General features: G+C 33.3%; 3 protein-coding genes across 3 annotated transcripts; 2 read left to right on the forward strand and 1 right to left on the reverse strand.

Annotated features, from left to right (window-relative positions):
* The first annotated feature begins 1,950 nt into the window (after positions 1-1,950).
* Positions 1,951-9,194, forward strand: LOC140967746 (autophagy protein 5). The gene is made up of 8 exons (XM_073428470.1): positions 1,951-2,209; positions 2,461-2,585; positions 3,408-3,474; positions 4,358-4,447; positions 4,957-5,044; positions 7,525-7,671; positions 8,058-8,180; positions 8,655-9,194. Exons 1-8 carry the CDS (start codon positions 2,081-2,083, stop codon positions 8,990-8,992), a joined length of 1,107 nt encoding a protein of 368 aa, XP_073284571.1. The 5' UTR covers positions 1,951-2,080; the 3' UTR covers positions 8,993-9,194.
* A 678-nt stretch (positions 9,195-9,872) lies between these two features.
* Positions 9,873-11,030, forward strand: LOC140967750 (probable glutathione S-transferase parC). Its single transcript, XM_073428475.1, has 2 exons — positions 9,873-10,205; positions 10,479-11,030. The coding sequence occupies exons 1-2, from the start codon at positions 9,888-9,890 to the stop codon at positions 10,821-10,823; spliced, it is 663 nt and encodes a 220-aa protein (XP_073284576.1). The 5' UTR covers positions 9,873-9,887; the 3' UTR covers positions 10,824-11,030.
* Positions 11,031-11,130: 100 nt separating this feature from the next.
* LOC140967751 (glutathione S-transferase F12) lies at positions 11,131-12,305 on the reverse strand. The gene is made up of 3 exons (XM_073428476.1): positions 12,063-12,305; positions 11,788-11,836; positions 11,131-11,648 (listed from the first exon to the last, which is right to left on the reverse strand). Exons 1-3 carry the CDS (start codon positions 12,207-12,209, stop codon positions 11,212-11,214), a joined length of 633 nt encoding a protein of 210 aa, XP_073284577.1. The 5' UTR covers positions 12,210-12,305; the 3' UTR covers positions 11,131-11,211.
* Positions 12,306-14,035: the final 1,730 nt, after the last annotated feature.

Below are 14,035 nucleotides of genomic sequence, written 5' to 3' on the forward strand. Positions count from 1 at the left end.
TGTTCATGAGTATCAAATGACTGATCAAAGTTGTCAACTTCATAAATTTGTGTCGATTATTTATATTTAAAGTTTTAAGCAAAACTTTGAGGATTATTTTATAACGATTTTATGGTTGTTTTGAAGTTTTAATGTTGGATCCTTTGGAGTTATCATGCGTTTTTTCAATTAACGATTCATGGATTTTTTATGCATTTCAAATTTTTGGATGTTAAAATATTTTATAAATGTGATGGTTTCGAATTTTAAAAGAAAAGTTTATATTAAAAAAAAGTTAGAAGTATTTTAAAGTTAAAAAAGAAGGGACATTTCAAATAAAATGAAAGATTTTAATAATTTTTATTTTAAACTATTGTTAGCAATTAAAAAGATGTTTTTAAAAAGTACAAATAAAAAAAAATAAATAGATGAGCAAATAATGAAAATTTTAGTGTTTGTATTGAGTATGTGAGTTTGAGAGATTTCTCGATTAAATGTACATTCAAATCTTTAAGTTGAATCAAAAACTTTTTTGAGATTTTATTGTTGTACCTCAGGCTAAAATTCTTGTAAGTAATAGAATTCTATGGAGTCATTAAAAGTCTGTTGACATTTGAATACCTATAGACTTTTGTAAAGTTTTTAAAAGTTAAGTTTGAATACCACATTATTTTTTAAAATTCTACAAAAGTTTACATTGAATAACACTAAAATTTTATAGAGTACATAAAAGTCTAGTTTGAATACATCTAGACTTTTAAACTCCATAAAAATCATTAAAAATCTATAACCAACACACTCCCCTGGATTCACATCCGAACTTTTTATGTTCTACTATAAATCACATAATATTATATGTATTTTTCAAGTAGAAATCTTTACATTATAGTCGGATGAATAAAAATTTATATTTGAATTTAGATTTAGATTTGTATTTGAAATTCATAAATTTAAAATCTAGTTTCATGTAACATTTAAATTTTGATAAAGGAATTGAGTTTAATAGTTAGAAATAATATAATTTGATATAAAAAAAATTATACATCTCTTATATTAAATATCATGCATCAATAAAATTTTTTTAAAAAAATATTCATATATTGTTTATTGTATTGTAAAAAAATTATTTTCAAAAAATAACAAAAAAATATCGTATTAAATAATTTTTTAAAGAATTTTTAAAAATAATACTCATTATAGAGTTTTGATCAAAATAAAATAATAAAGGCTTTTAACAGTTATATAGGACTTTTCAAGTATAATTTTTTTTTATTTTCACATAAATTTATGAAATATTATATATCTATAAAATATAATAAAATGTGTTAATTATAACACATCATTTTAAGATTAAGGTATTTATTAAGTTTAAAAAATTAATAAAATTTTCAGTTAGATATACCAAATTAATATTCAAAAATGTTTTTTATATAGTATTCTTAATATTTATAAAAAGATTGTTGTATTTTAACCAACTCTTTTCTTCTTTGTTTTTTTACATTCGCTCGACCCAATGAGTTCAGATTTCTCAAACGAAGTGAACTTTATATCCCTTAATAATGGTAGAGTAAGTTTCCATTCAGTTCGTTTTTTGAAAACTTGCTGGTCGTGTTATAGTTTGTTCTACGCCGCCAAAGACCTAAAATAAAACATGTTGATCTCTTTACATTCATTTATTCAACTTGAAATGTGAGAAATATTTACTTGAACAAGAAAACGTGAGCAATAATCTCATTAAATCTCTTCAATTTGACATATATTTCATTTAGTTAAATCGCCAAATTTCATTAAATATCAGTCTCATGTTTCCAACTTTAAAATGGAATTTGTAATTTCAAATCCCTTCGAATCCCATGATTTCCCAAGCTCAAGGATAAATTGCTTTGGTATGTTTCATGAATATATTTTTTTATATAATTTACAATATCTCATTATATATATATATTTAGAAAATGATTTCGACAAAAAAAAAAAAAAATCATTTATTTCCCTTTAGCGGTCTCACGGCTTGCAGCGGAGACTTCACGGAAACGCCGGTGGAGTAATAACTCAAGGCGGACGCTTTATTGAACTGCGGTCGAATATCGTTGATCTATAACTGATGACAATGAACGATTATAAGGCGGCGGGAAATGAAGCGCAACAATATGTGTGGGCAGGAGCGATTCCACTTCAGATTCATCTCCACGATTCCGAAGTCACCACTCTTCCACCTCCGTCCCCCGCTTTGGTAGCTTGTTCTTTTTTATGTAATGGCACTTTCAGTATTTTATGTGATTGCAAACTGATGGTTGGCGATATGTCAAGGAGAATGAAGTTGTGTTTCCTTAATGTTTTTCCCAAATGGGTTTGGTATTTATGGCTTGCTTTTTTTGCTAACTATCGCTTAAAATTCGATCATAAAATTCGATTTTGATCGACTTTTTTTGTTCTTCTTCATCTTATTATTACTATTGTTGTGTTATGGGTTTTTCACTGTAGATACTGGCCTCTCGGTTGGGGTACTTGCCTCTGTTAGTTCCGCAGATCAAGCCATTCTTTAGCAGTTCGCTTCCTCCTGGAGTTGACACTGTGTGGTTTGATTACAAAGGTTTACCGCTCAAATGGTGCGTATTAGCATGCTCATCACTTGATTTATAGGTGCAAATGAATTTCATCCAAATACTGCCATTTATGAAAGAAAGGATAAAATTATAAGAAAGGGAATAAAAATGGGTGAAGGATTAAAGTAGTGTTTCTTTTTTCAACATTTGATCCTCTTTCCAGCCTGAACAAATTCATGGTAACGCTGCCTAGATGTTCTCCACTTGGTGGTGGAGGTCAAAGGCGGCGTCTTTTCATGATACACAATTATAGAATTTGTAGTTCCTTTAGTTTTTCCTTCTTTTTTACACATTTCTAATTAGTGAGGCTTATATGATGTTTTTTATCGTAGTGTATTTTGTAGCTACATTGAAAGCACAAGGCACAAGCAGGTGATGCACGCTAAAGTGTAAAATTATGGAACTTAAATGTGCTAAAACTGTACCATCTCATAGCATGAAGATGGACTTGGCAAATGAATGAAAAAGAATGATAAAAGGTGTATTTGGTGTATAATAAAATATAAATGAATTATTATTTCGAATTCACTATTGTTGCATTTAAGGACAGTTAAAGCATGCTTTGTGCCATTAATGCACGCCAAAGCTTGTGCTTGACTGAAGGTTTGCCTCTTGTTTTGTGCCTGGGCACATTGTTTACGCCTTAAGGGGCAAAGGTTTTAATGACTATGGTGCATTCTAATGCTACGGAGATTCTAATTTTGCCCTCGTGGGGCTTCTATGTTGTTGTAGCTTTTTTTTAAGAAAATTTGCCATGTTGTCTTGTTCCTTCAAATCAGTGCATCTCTTTTTATCTCTGACTGACATTATTCCTGCCCATTCCAGGTATATACCTACAGGGGTGCTTTTTGATCTTCTTTGTGCAGAACCAGAGAGACCTTGGAATATAACTGTATGAAGTTAATTCTGGCTTATGGTGAATTCTTCCCTAAACTGTGAAGCACTTATCTTTATGGGAATTTTTTAGTGTCTCAACAACAGGAATGGAATTGGTAAAAATAAAAACTTTTGTTGAACTCAGCGGAGACATGTCGCTAGTTTCTGAAATTATAAGATGTTGGGATGCTTTTTCACTGGCATCGCCATACCAGTTCAAAGCAAAATTTACATTCCATCTCCTTTTCATCTGACTGCAAAGTGGGTTTTACAGAGTAGACATATGGGTTTACACTAGGTGCGAAATGTTTAAGCATGTAATAGTGGATCAATAAGTTTGCTTCTGGCATTTGTTAACTCCTTGGGCAATTTTGAAGTACCTTAATAGGATGAGGCAACATTTTTACAATGCAAATAAGCTATAGGGTTATTGCCACTTTAACTAATTACCATCACTCTTACTATTGAAGGCTTCGAGTGCAATAAATTTTTACAATGTGATGTATAAAGGACATCCTAGGTGTATTCCCTTAAGCTAAAAGCTTCTTGCTGGGTATTCTTTTAATTCGACATTCCATTCAGGTATTGATGAGGATGGCCTGATAGCTTAAGTGCTTGGTTAAAAATGTATAATTTAAAGGAACGGTTGTGCTTATGTGTTAAATGATATCTTGTTGCATGTTGATAACATTTTCCAAGAAAATTAAATCATAGTGAGATGAACTCCTCAGATTAGTGCCAATGTTTGAGTCTTGTCCTGCATATTTGCATCTTAAACAATTAAATTGTGGATCACTCGAGCACTTGAGGCAACATACCGTCCAAGAAGTCTAGGTACTCTTATTATTAGCTTATGAATTTCCCTCTTTTACTGAGTGTGCTGTTGTATTTGCCTGCAGGTGCATTTTAGAGGGTATCCTGGGAATTTATTGACCCCTTGTGAAGGTGAAGAGAGCGTAAAGTGGAGCTTTATTAATTCACTGAAAGAGGTACGAGAAACCATTTTTGTTCTGTTTTATTTCTACTTCCATTGGTGGTCTCAAACTTGAGTAGCTTTGTTTTCTTTTATTGCTATCAAGGCACACTTGCACTCACAGAAGATAAGAAACCCACTTCACTGGGAAATAATCCTTTCATAGACCAACCTTGAAACTGAAATTGGGATTGTGGGTGTGGGTGGGGAAGTAGATTAGAGTCCAACCTTCCTAATTAATGTTTTTGATGCGTGCACCCTTTAACAATAGAGGGGAAGATATCCACCCTCAAACAATTGGAAGACATGATTGCATCTTGCATTTCATGTTTTACTTTGGTTAAGATGCTGGTCTCTATCACCTTGGTCTTTTCTTCTTGTATAACTCCTTTTCTATCATCCTTTATTATACTAATTCAAAAACTAACTTTATTTTTTATTTTTTGTATTTGCAAGAGATGAAATGCTTACCTGTAACACTTCAGGTACCTGCCTGTCTTATTAATCACATAAACTTCTCCACAGGCTGCATATATTATCAATGGAAACTGCAAGAATATTATGAATATGTCTCAATCTGACCAGGCAGAACTTTGGCTCTCCGTATTAAATGGTATGAAATTTTCTTAGATTACATGCTTGTTTTAAATGATAGGCTTTTATTTACCTTTTGGCTGTATATTTTCTGTATTTTTTTCTTTTTTGTTCTATGAATTGCTATTTGAAATGATCATAAAGAAATCTTTTTTGTCCTATGAATTGCTGTTTGACACGATTATAAAGAAATCAAGCACTATGACTACAAATAACGAGGGATGAAAGTTAATATTTCACAAGATCCTGAATATAGGGCCATTTGCACAAGCACAAGGGTTGTTCTCATTGAAACTTAATATTCATTAGTTAAATTTAGATATTTTGAAAAATAATCAAAGCATAATTAATCAGAGTAAATCAAGCAATTTTGCGCCGCGATCAGCGAATCAGGCAACTCATATCTTAGCTATGACAACTGGTTTTATGTATGGTTAAGTAGGGCGGGTTGTTCCCCTTAATCTCTGATGTATTAATGTTTGACTTGTGTTATTGAAGTCCTGTTTCTATTTTTTTTTTAAAATCAAGCAAGAAAACTTTTACATGTTTAAATAAGAAAAGCAAGAATTGAGAAAATTAATCAATATGCAAAATGAGAAATCAAAACAGATGGATTTAAATAAGGAAGGAAGTGAGAGAATTAGGAAATCTAAGAGGTATTGCCACAATATAAAGCAATGCTTAGCCTTAACTCTTCATAGGTTGTAGAAATTCCTAACAAAACCAAGTTATGTGTATTTTTAAACAGTTTAAGAAAATGTGGGCTACCCCCTCATACCCCAACAATTTGGGTGGTTCCTTGTGACACCCAAGCCTATTTGGGATCTCCTGCTTTAGCCACGGCCTAAGCCCACTATGAGAGTTACCATATTTACTAAACTACCCAATTTGATTCTGCAGGAATCATGGGATACAGATGAAAATATGGCAGATTTATGCTTGCCGTAGCTGAAATAGGAGATCTCATATTGGCTTGGGTCTCGCATTCCTTTTTGAGATTATTTTGCTACCTTATTTTTCATGTTTCCATGGATTAATTCGAAATGCAAGGTGGTGTGCTTGTCAATGTAAGTTGTGTCATTCATTTTCTGTGGGATAGTGCAACTCTTTTAACAACTCAGATATATATTTGAATGTTATCAGAAAATTTTATTTGCTTCATATTTTTTGTGGATTGTAATTGGAATTACTAGCTGGTTAAAGAAATAAAAGGATTATGTAACTGTGATATGTCACTGTGTTCTTGAATTTGCCGTTACTGGTCTTATCTTTCCTGGTTTGTGCATTGACAGTGTGTGCACACCTTGATGCATTTTCCGACACATGAGTTTTCTGATATTTTTATGTTTGCCCATAGTTTTCAAACACGTTATCATGGACTTTAGTCTACCTCCACCTCAAAAGTTAGCTCAAAAGAGAATATTGTCTAAGTCTATATATACAACTCTCAATAACTTAATACAATGGATGTGAGAAATCTAACAAGTGTTCTAAAAAGCGGTAAGCAGGCCACTACCCACCGCCTACCACCTATGTCCTTAGACGGTTTTTTTACCTAAATATATAATTTTTTTGTTTATCTCTGTATTTATCCAATAATTCATTTATATCGTGTTTAAACTCAAAATCAATTACATATTCTTCATCTTTATACAATAAAAATTGAAACAATCTTTTCAAAAAAATAAAAAATAAAAAATTTCTATATATTACATTAGGTGACCCCTAGATGGTTTCTAAAAGGCCTAGACGCCATCTAGGCGGTGCCTTTTAGAACACGGTGCCTTTTAGAACACTGCATCTAATACACCTTCTCACGTTAGGAATGAACATATGGGCGTGAAGTTTACAAAACATTTAGCGGGTCATCCATAAAGACATTCCAACACATAACGATGGGGTTGAGCTCTGGTATCATGTTAAGATCATTGACTTTGACAATCTTCCCCTTGAGCTAGCTTTTGGGATAGAGTTAGACAATTTCATGATATTATCATGGTATCAGAGCTCAGGCCCACCGTTATATGTATGACTGTGCTCATGGGTCACCCGCTAAATGTCTTGTAAACTTCACACGCCAGATGTTCATTCTTGGGCGTGATGGGGTGGGTTAGATGTTTCACATCGATTGAATTAAGCTCTCGAGAGTTGTATATACGGATTTAGACAATTCCACCTCTTGAATTAGCTTTTGAGGTAGAGAGAAGTCCAAGTTCATGATCTTAACATTAACATTGTATCAGAGCTTAAGTCCACCGTTATGTGTTAGAGCTCTTATGGGTCATCCGCTAATTGTCTTATAAACTTCACGCCTAGATATTGATTTCTGGCTTGAGGGAGTGTGAATAATGTCGGTTGGAATAAATTATTGGGAGTTGTATTATGAATTTGTATAATCCTCTTCCCTTAAACTAGTTTTTGGTGTGGAGTTAGTCTCAAGTCCACAATCTTAACAAAACCATGGATAACAATGTAACTTTGAGTAATGTTATTCACCAGGCCAGATGGAAGTTTATCGTGGTGTTTCGTCCAAACTTAAACTTGATAACGTAGCTGGAGATGAGTTTTCTTTGAAATTGAATTCTTCCAGTTCAAAAGCTCTCCAAGGCATTAATGACTCTAATGCTACTGCACCAACCAGGACAGGTTAGACGTTCAGTAGTTATCATTCTGGCTTATAAAGTTAGATATTCATTTGATAAATCTGTGTTTTAAAAAAAAATTGAGTTCTTCCTGCTCTTTTTGTTCACTTAATCTTGATGGATGTTTTTTTTCCCAAATTTCGGTTTTACAAATAAAAAGATTACTCGATCAGCATTTAGAAGTGCGGGCAATGGTTCCAATGCAAATCTTAGTTTTAGTTGCCTTAGACCCTTGGAGTGATTTTTTGCACCAGAAAGGTTGTTTCAACACTGTTTTCAAGTAGGGAGAATGTTGCATGCCTTTATCTTTGTTTTTGGATCTCTCAACATCTCTTTATGAGCTAACATTTTGTAATTAATCATCTGTTTAAGTTTGGTTTCTCTCATCAGGCAGAATTCCGGTTCGGTTGTACCTTCGGATTATTGTTGAAGATATTGATGATTTAGAAGATTCTCCTACTGTTGATAGCTGGGACAAAATTTCTTACATAAATCATCCTGTGGAGATTTATGGTGAGGATGACATTGATGCCATTTGTTATATAATTAATTGCATCAATCGTTGATCTAACAAAATTTTTATTGTGCACACTTCATGAAACTTGAGTCAATTATTAGTCTGCTAGCTCTTGCCCCTTGATCGGTGTTGTCCAAAAATAAAAAGTTACGGCAAAATAAATTTTGAGTTGCTAAATTTCAGAGGTTTCAAATAGAAGAAACTTAGTCAACGTCAAGTTTAATACTTAGGGTAAATCATATCCACCTTCTGATGTTTATCCATACTTGCCGAACCTCTCAATAGGAGAACCACTAATATAATTCTGCCATAAAATTTTAAAAATTGCTTCATCTATATCATTTACCTGTAGTTTAAAATAACTGAGCTTCAGTGGTACTTCTCCCTTCCAGCATTGTTCATTCAGAAAAATTATTACGTGATCTAGTGGGCCCCACGTAAAATACATTTATACATGCCTCATATTGCAGGAAATTGCTTCACCTTGTATGATGCGGTAAAAGCTCTGTTACCCGAGTTCTTTGCAGAGGAATCCTCCAATGATGCCAATCCGTGTGTGGAAGAGGTTGGAGAAGAACGAGAATCAGAAGAGGCAAGTAGCTCAAGAAGTCCTGAAGATACTACAGAAGTATCTCATGAACGTGCAGGGTCCCTATCAGACAATGCTGAGATCAAGCTTGTCCGAATTCAGGGAATCGAGCCAAAACTGGAAATTCCATTTGCCTGGATAGCAAACAATTTGATAAACCCTGAGCATTACCTTCATATCTGTGTATATGTCAAAATCAGGGAGCCAATCAACATATGAATGATTGGTTTTAAAATTTCTATGTTGTTTATCCGGTATCTCAGGAAAGGTATATCTCATAGTGTATTCCGTGTACAGAATAGTTTACTGTTAAATATGAGTTCGAGTCATTCATTTGATGGTTCTTTACCCGCCACCATTCAAGTGGTAGTATTCCTTGGAAATAATGTCAGAATTCTATCATAAGAATGCTTTGGCTGAATGTTTGGTTCCATTTCTGATAGTTCCAAAGATATGTTTTCTGAAAATGTGTTTGTGGAGAATGTATGCGAGAATTAGTTGGATTAGCAATGCTCTGCACTGACGGGAAGTTCAGTTAAAATCAATAATTAAATTGGAGTTGGGGAAGAATATGCTCGATTAGATTCTCAAATTGAGGGTTATTTTAGATCGACGTTCTTGGATACATCTCCATTTTTCTTCTTTGTTTCACTTGGGTTCGTCTTCGTTGTGGTTGAATTGTATCTTTTTAGCATATAATTGACAGAAGATAGGGTGGTATTTGGCATATAATACCATGAACCAGTTGCATTTTTGTATTTAACCAAGTTTTTGTTCTTTGCAATGAAGCATTTTCTAATATATAGGCGTCGGTACATAGGTTAAACTTCCCTTGGATGACTCTGTCAGTGTTAAGTAATTGCATTTGTTTATCTTTTTTCTGCATTGTAAAGGTAATTCATGACGACATAGGCATCTACTTAGTGCAAGCAAACCAGACAAAAGAGAGAACAGATTGAAACCCAGCATCGGTTACTACAAAGCTTGCATAAACAAAGCCTGCATTGGATTTTCAAGTATGTGTACACATTACACTCCCATATATAAACAAAGCAATATTGGTACAAGAAAAACGTACACAAAAGCAAATTGAACTGTACAAACTTTAATTAAGATGTCAAAAGATGATCTTGTTCTCTTGGATTTCTGGGTTAGCCCATTCTCTTTGAGGGTTAAAATTGCTCTGGAGGAGAAAGGATTGAGCTACGTAGCCCGAGAGGAGGATATATTTGGAGGGAAGAGTGATTTGTTGCTGAAATCAAACCCCATTTATGAGAAAGTTCCTGTTCTTCTGCACAATGGTAAACCCATTGTTGAATCATCCAACATCGTGTACTACATCGATGAGACATGGGCTTCCCCGCGGCTGCTCCCGGCTTCTGCCTATGGACGATCCCGGGCTCGATTCTGGGCTGATTTCATCGACAAAAAGGTCCTTTTACTATCATTACTCGATACATACACGTGATCAGTGTATTAGCTACGATCCCAACATCCAAAGAGGAACATGAGTTTTTTAGCTTTCAATCAAAACTATCATGTCATATGTGCATTATTTTATTATTCAATTTTAGACACACATTTATAGAAAATAAATATTATATAAGACGACAATATATAGGTATATGTATGTATGTATACTTCAGTTTTTAAATATTGAAATTAAATATAGAATTAACATCTATTTATTTATTTATATCCATAGGTGTTTGATGCTGGAAGCTCAATATGGAAGAGTAAGGGCGAAGAATTGGAGGGTGCTAAGAAAGAGTTCATTGACGTTTTGAAGAAGCTAGAGGGGGCGATGGGGGGAAAGGACTACTTCGGTGGAGAAGAATTCGGGTTTGTAGACATCGTGCTCATCGGGCTCGTTGCATGGTTCGATGCCTACGAGAAATGTGGTGGATTCAAGATTGAAGAAGAGTGTCCCAAGATTGGATCTTGGATCAAGAAATGTAAGAAAAGGGAAAGTGTTGCTAAAATTCTTCCAAACCCTCAACAAGTTTGTGAGTTCGTGGGGATGCTTAGAAAAGGGAATGGAATTGAATGAAATAATTTCGAGACTTATTTCAATGGCTCAAATAGGGTCTGGCTAGCCATGGTTGATTGTTGTCTTTAGTTTTTTTTTTTTTTTTTGGCTTTTGCTTGTTTTGCGAATAAAGATGATATGCATTTGAGAATAATCAGCCATTTTCATCTCGTGTTTGTATTGTAATTTGAAGAAGAACAAGGATACTCAGTTGTTGGTTTACTATTATTTACTCGTCACATTCGTGTTAGGATCAATCAATAAATTAAATAATGTTCCAACATGTAACCGAGTTCTTGGCTCTGATCTCTTTAGGCTTTTTTTTCCCCTAAAATGCATATATAAATTATTAATATAATTGATAAACGAAATTCATTATGAAATACCAAACATATACATTTATTTGGTTTTAATTTTGAAGCAGCATCACTTTCTTCCAAGCCGGACGACCCGAAATGTCGATCCACCAATTGTACACATTTTTCCTATCTTTGATCAAATGCTCGAAACCTTCATTCATCAAAAACCTCGTACTAGGCAAGTGAGTTAGATCGGCCAACGTGAACCTGTCCCCGGCGAGGTACTTGGTTTTCGACAGCCTCTCCTCGTACACGTCCAGCACTTCCCCCAGCTTGCCCTCGCGGTCACGGACCAATTCCGTGTCTGCCACCCGACCCATTCGAGGGGACACGATGAGCTCGAGGACCATGGCGTAAATTAATGGGTTGTAGTTGTGGCTTTCCACCTCCATCCATTGCTCCACTAGAGCTCTCTCTTCTAGAGTGCTTCCCACAAGACCAATGCCTTCATGTTTTGCTGCGTAGTACCTGATTATGGCCCTGGATTCTGACCCAGCTCCAATCAAACATGTATGGGAAAATTCAATCTTATATTTTTCCAAACAATATATATATATATGTGTGTGTGTGTGTATGTATGTGTGTGTGTGTGTGTCTGTGAATGAATGTGGCGCCAATGTGTTTACCGAAAAGCTTGAGATCACCATCCTCTATAGCAGGAACTTGTCCAAAGGGCTGTCGAAAAGCAAGTGATATTACTCGAGATATATATATGCACACAAAAATAAAATAAAAATCAAACTTTATTCAAGATATATAAAGATCTTTCCGGTATCTTTCAACCTTTTTCTCTGGTTTAATTAACATTATGATATGTCTATTAAGTAATTATTTTATGATATAGATATGAATTTTGAAACTCATGGAACATTTCTTCAAATCTATTCGTTAATAGGCAAACCTGTCTGAGACGAAACTCAGGTTTTTTCTGCTCTCCAGATTCGAGATCAATCGGTACGAGCTCGAACTGGAGCCCCAACTCGAAAAGACAGGCTAAGACCCTCTGTGGGCAAGCTGCATTGGCCGGACCATATACTTTAACCACCATTTCTCTCAATACCTAAGTTCAAAAAACACAAGTATATATAGAATTCAAATTTATTTTGATTTTCCTCGACAATCCTTTAGCCTTATATAGAGGTCAAAACACTTAATCCAATTTTCTTTAATTTTTTTTAATAGTTATGGGGTTTACAAGCTGGTTGCATGTTAATTATAAGCTACCGGTTTGAGCAAGACTAGACTTATGGCTCACCCAAATAAGATATTTGTCTCACAAAATTGACTCATTAGATCGCTTCACAAAATTTTTTGTTTTAATTATGATAGATTTGTAACTTTTCATGATCTAAAAATAACTAAATCTTTGAATATATTTTATTAAGTTTAGTACAACAATCACCATATTATTGTGTGAAAAGGTGGATAAAAAATTTGAAATGAGAAATAACTGATTGCATTTTACAGGGCAGAATTTATTTTTTTAAAATTATAATTATAAGCGAATAAAAAAACTTATTTAATTGATGATATTATATGTGCTGCTCGAAAATGAATGGAATTAGGTAAATTAAAGACGACGTCCGTCTACCTTAAGAGTGATTTTTCCTAGGTGGTTGCCACGCGATAACATCCGGTAGGTGACAGCTTCCAGGCTTCTATACTTGCCAAAACAGAGTAACTACATCACATCACGTGGTGTTGTGTATTTTTTATTCAGATCATCGATTGATAAATCTTAATTTATAAGAAATTTTTTTTAATTCGTCTGACATTATGAGGAGTTTTCAAGATCATCAATCGATGACCTTGTATAAAAAAAAATACACAACACTACATAATGTTTTATGCCACATAATATCCAAATCCTACTTTGATATAGGTAAAATAACTTATTTGGTCCACATATATACATTAACTTGTTTTAGTATGTATCTTGTGACACGGTCTCACGAATTTTTATCTGTGAGACATGTCAACCATACCGATATTCACAATAAAAAGTAATACTCTTAGCACAGAAAGTAATAATTTTTCATGGATGACCCAAATAAAAGATCCGTCTCACAAAATACGACCCGTGAGACTGTCTCACACAAATTTTTGTCATCTAGCTAATGATAAAAAAAAAAGAATAAGAAGATATTATTCTATTAGTCCTCTCTAAATTTAAAAGAGAACATTCAATTATATTTTAATAATTAAATTTTATTTTGTTAACACATAATATTTTTAAAGTAATTTGAAGAGTTGATTTTTTTTAAATGTAATTTCATAATATAGGGTATAATTTTTTAACTTTTAATTTGTATTAATTTCATTTTATATTACAAAAATAAAGATTGACATTTGATCTATTGTTCAGACAATATTAAAATTTAAATACCAAACAATTCATATTATAAGAAAACAATCAATATACTTTATGATATATAGTTGTATTAGGATACTTAAACAATCTAGTTTTTATTTATCATAAAACACATTATACAATAGCCACTTTGAATATTCTCATCCCATGTAAAATTTTCTTGAGCTCATTAATTAATACCAAATATATGAAAGCCCAAATAGATTAATGTTTTTTTTAGTACAATAGATAAAATGTTGAATCCATTTGTATTCTTATATCGTATTGGAGCCCAAAAAAATACATATATATCGCCCGTAAAAATTGGAGCCCATATAGATAAATAATTAATCAATTTTTTGTAGCCTATGTGATTTAAGACCCAAAAATGATCAAGATTTGAAGTATTCTAACAATTACAATAATTTTTTTTTCACTTTTTTTTCTAAAGTTTGAGAGAAGTTTGTTATAATTAGGTTTCAAGTCCGATATTTCGTCTCAAATTTGAAATTTTGGTATTAGAT

The sequence above is a fragment of the Primulina huaijiensis genome, unplaced genomic scaffold (assembly GCF_012295235.1).
Source record: "Primulina huaijiensis isolate GDHJ02 unplaced genomic scaffold, ASM1229523v2 scaffold27947, whole genome shotgun sequence".
Classification (NCBI taxonomy): Eukaryota; Viridiplantae; Streptophyta; class Magnoliopsida; order Lamiales; family Gesneriaceae; genus Primulina; species Primulina huaijiensis.

Coding starts and splice junctions, on each gene's coding strand:
- LOC140967746 (XM_073428470.1), top strand. CDS start 2,081: ATGACAATGAACGATTATAAGGCGGCGGGAAATGAAGCGCAACAATAT. Junction 2,586..3,407: donor AAAGGTTTACCGCTCAAATG/GTGCGTATTAGC, acceptor TGCCCATTCCAG/GTATATACCTACAGGGGTGC. Junction 4,448..4,956: donor TTATTAATTCACTGAAAGAG/GTACGAGAAACC, acceptor ACTTCTCCACAG/GCTGCATATATTATCAATGG.
- LOC140967751 (XM_073428476.1), bottom strand. CDS start 12,209: ATGGTGGTTAAAGTATATGGTCCGGCCAATGCAGCTTGCCCACAGAGG. Junction 11,837..12,062: donor CTGAGTTTCGTCTCAGACAG/GTTTGCCTATTA, acceptor GCTTTTCGACAG/CCCTTTGGACAAGTTCCTGC. Junction 11,649..11,787: donor TGGTGATCTCAAGCTTTTCG/GTAAACACATTG, acceptor GAGCTGGGTCAG/AATCCAGGGCCATAATCAGG.
- LOC140967750 (XM_073428475.1), top strand. CDS start 9,888: ATGTCAAAAGATGATCTTGTTCTCTTGGATTTCTGGGTTAGCCCATTC. Junction 10,206..10,478: donor CTGATTTCATCGACAAAAAG/GTCCTTTTACTA, acceptor TTATATCCATAG/GTGTTTGATGCTGGAAGCTC.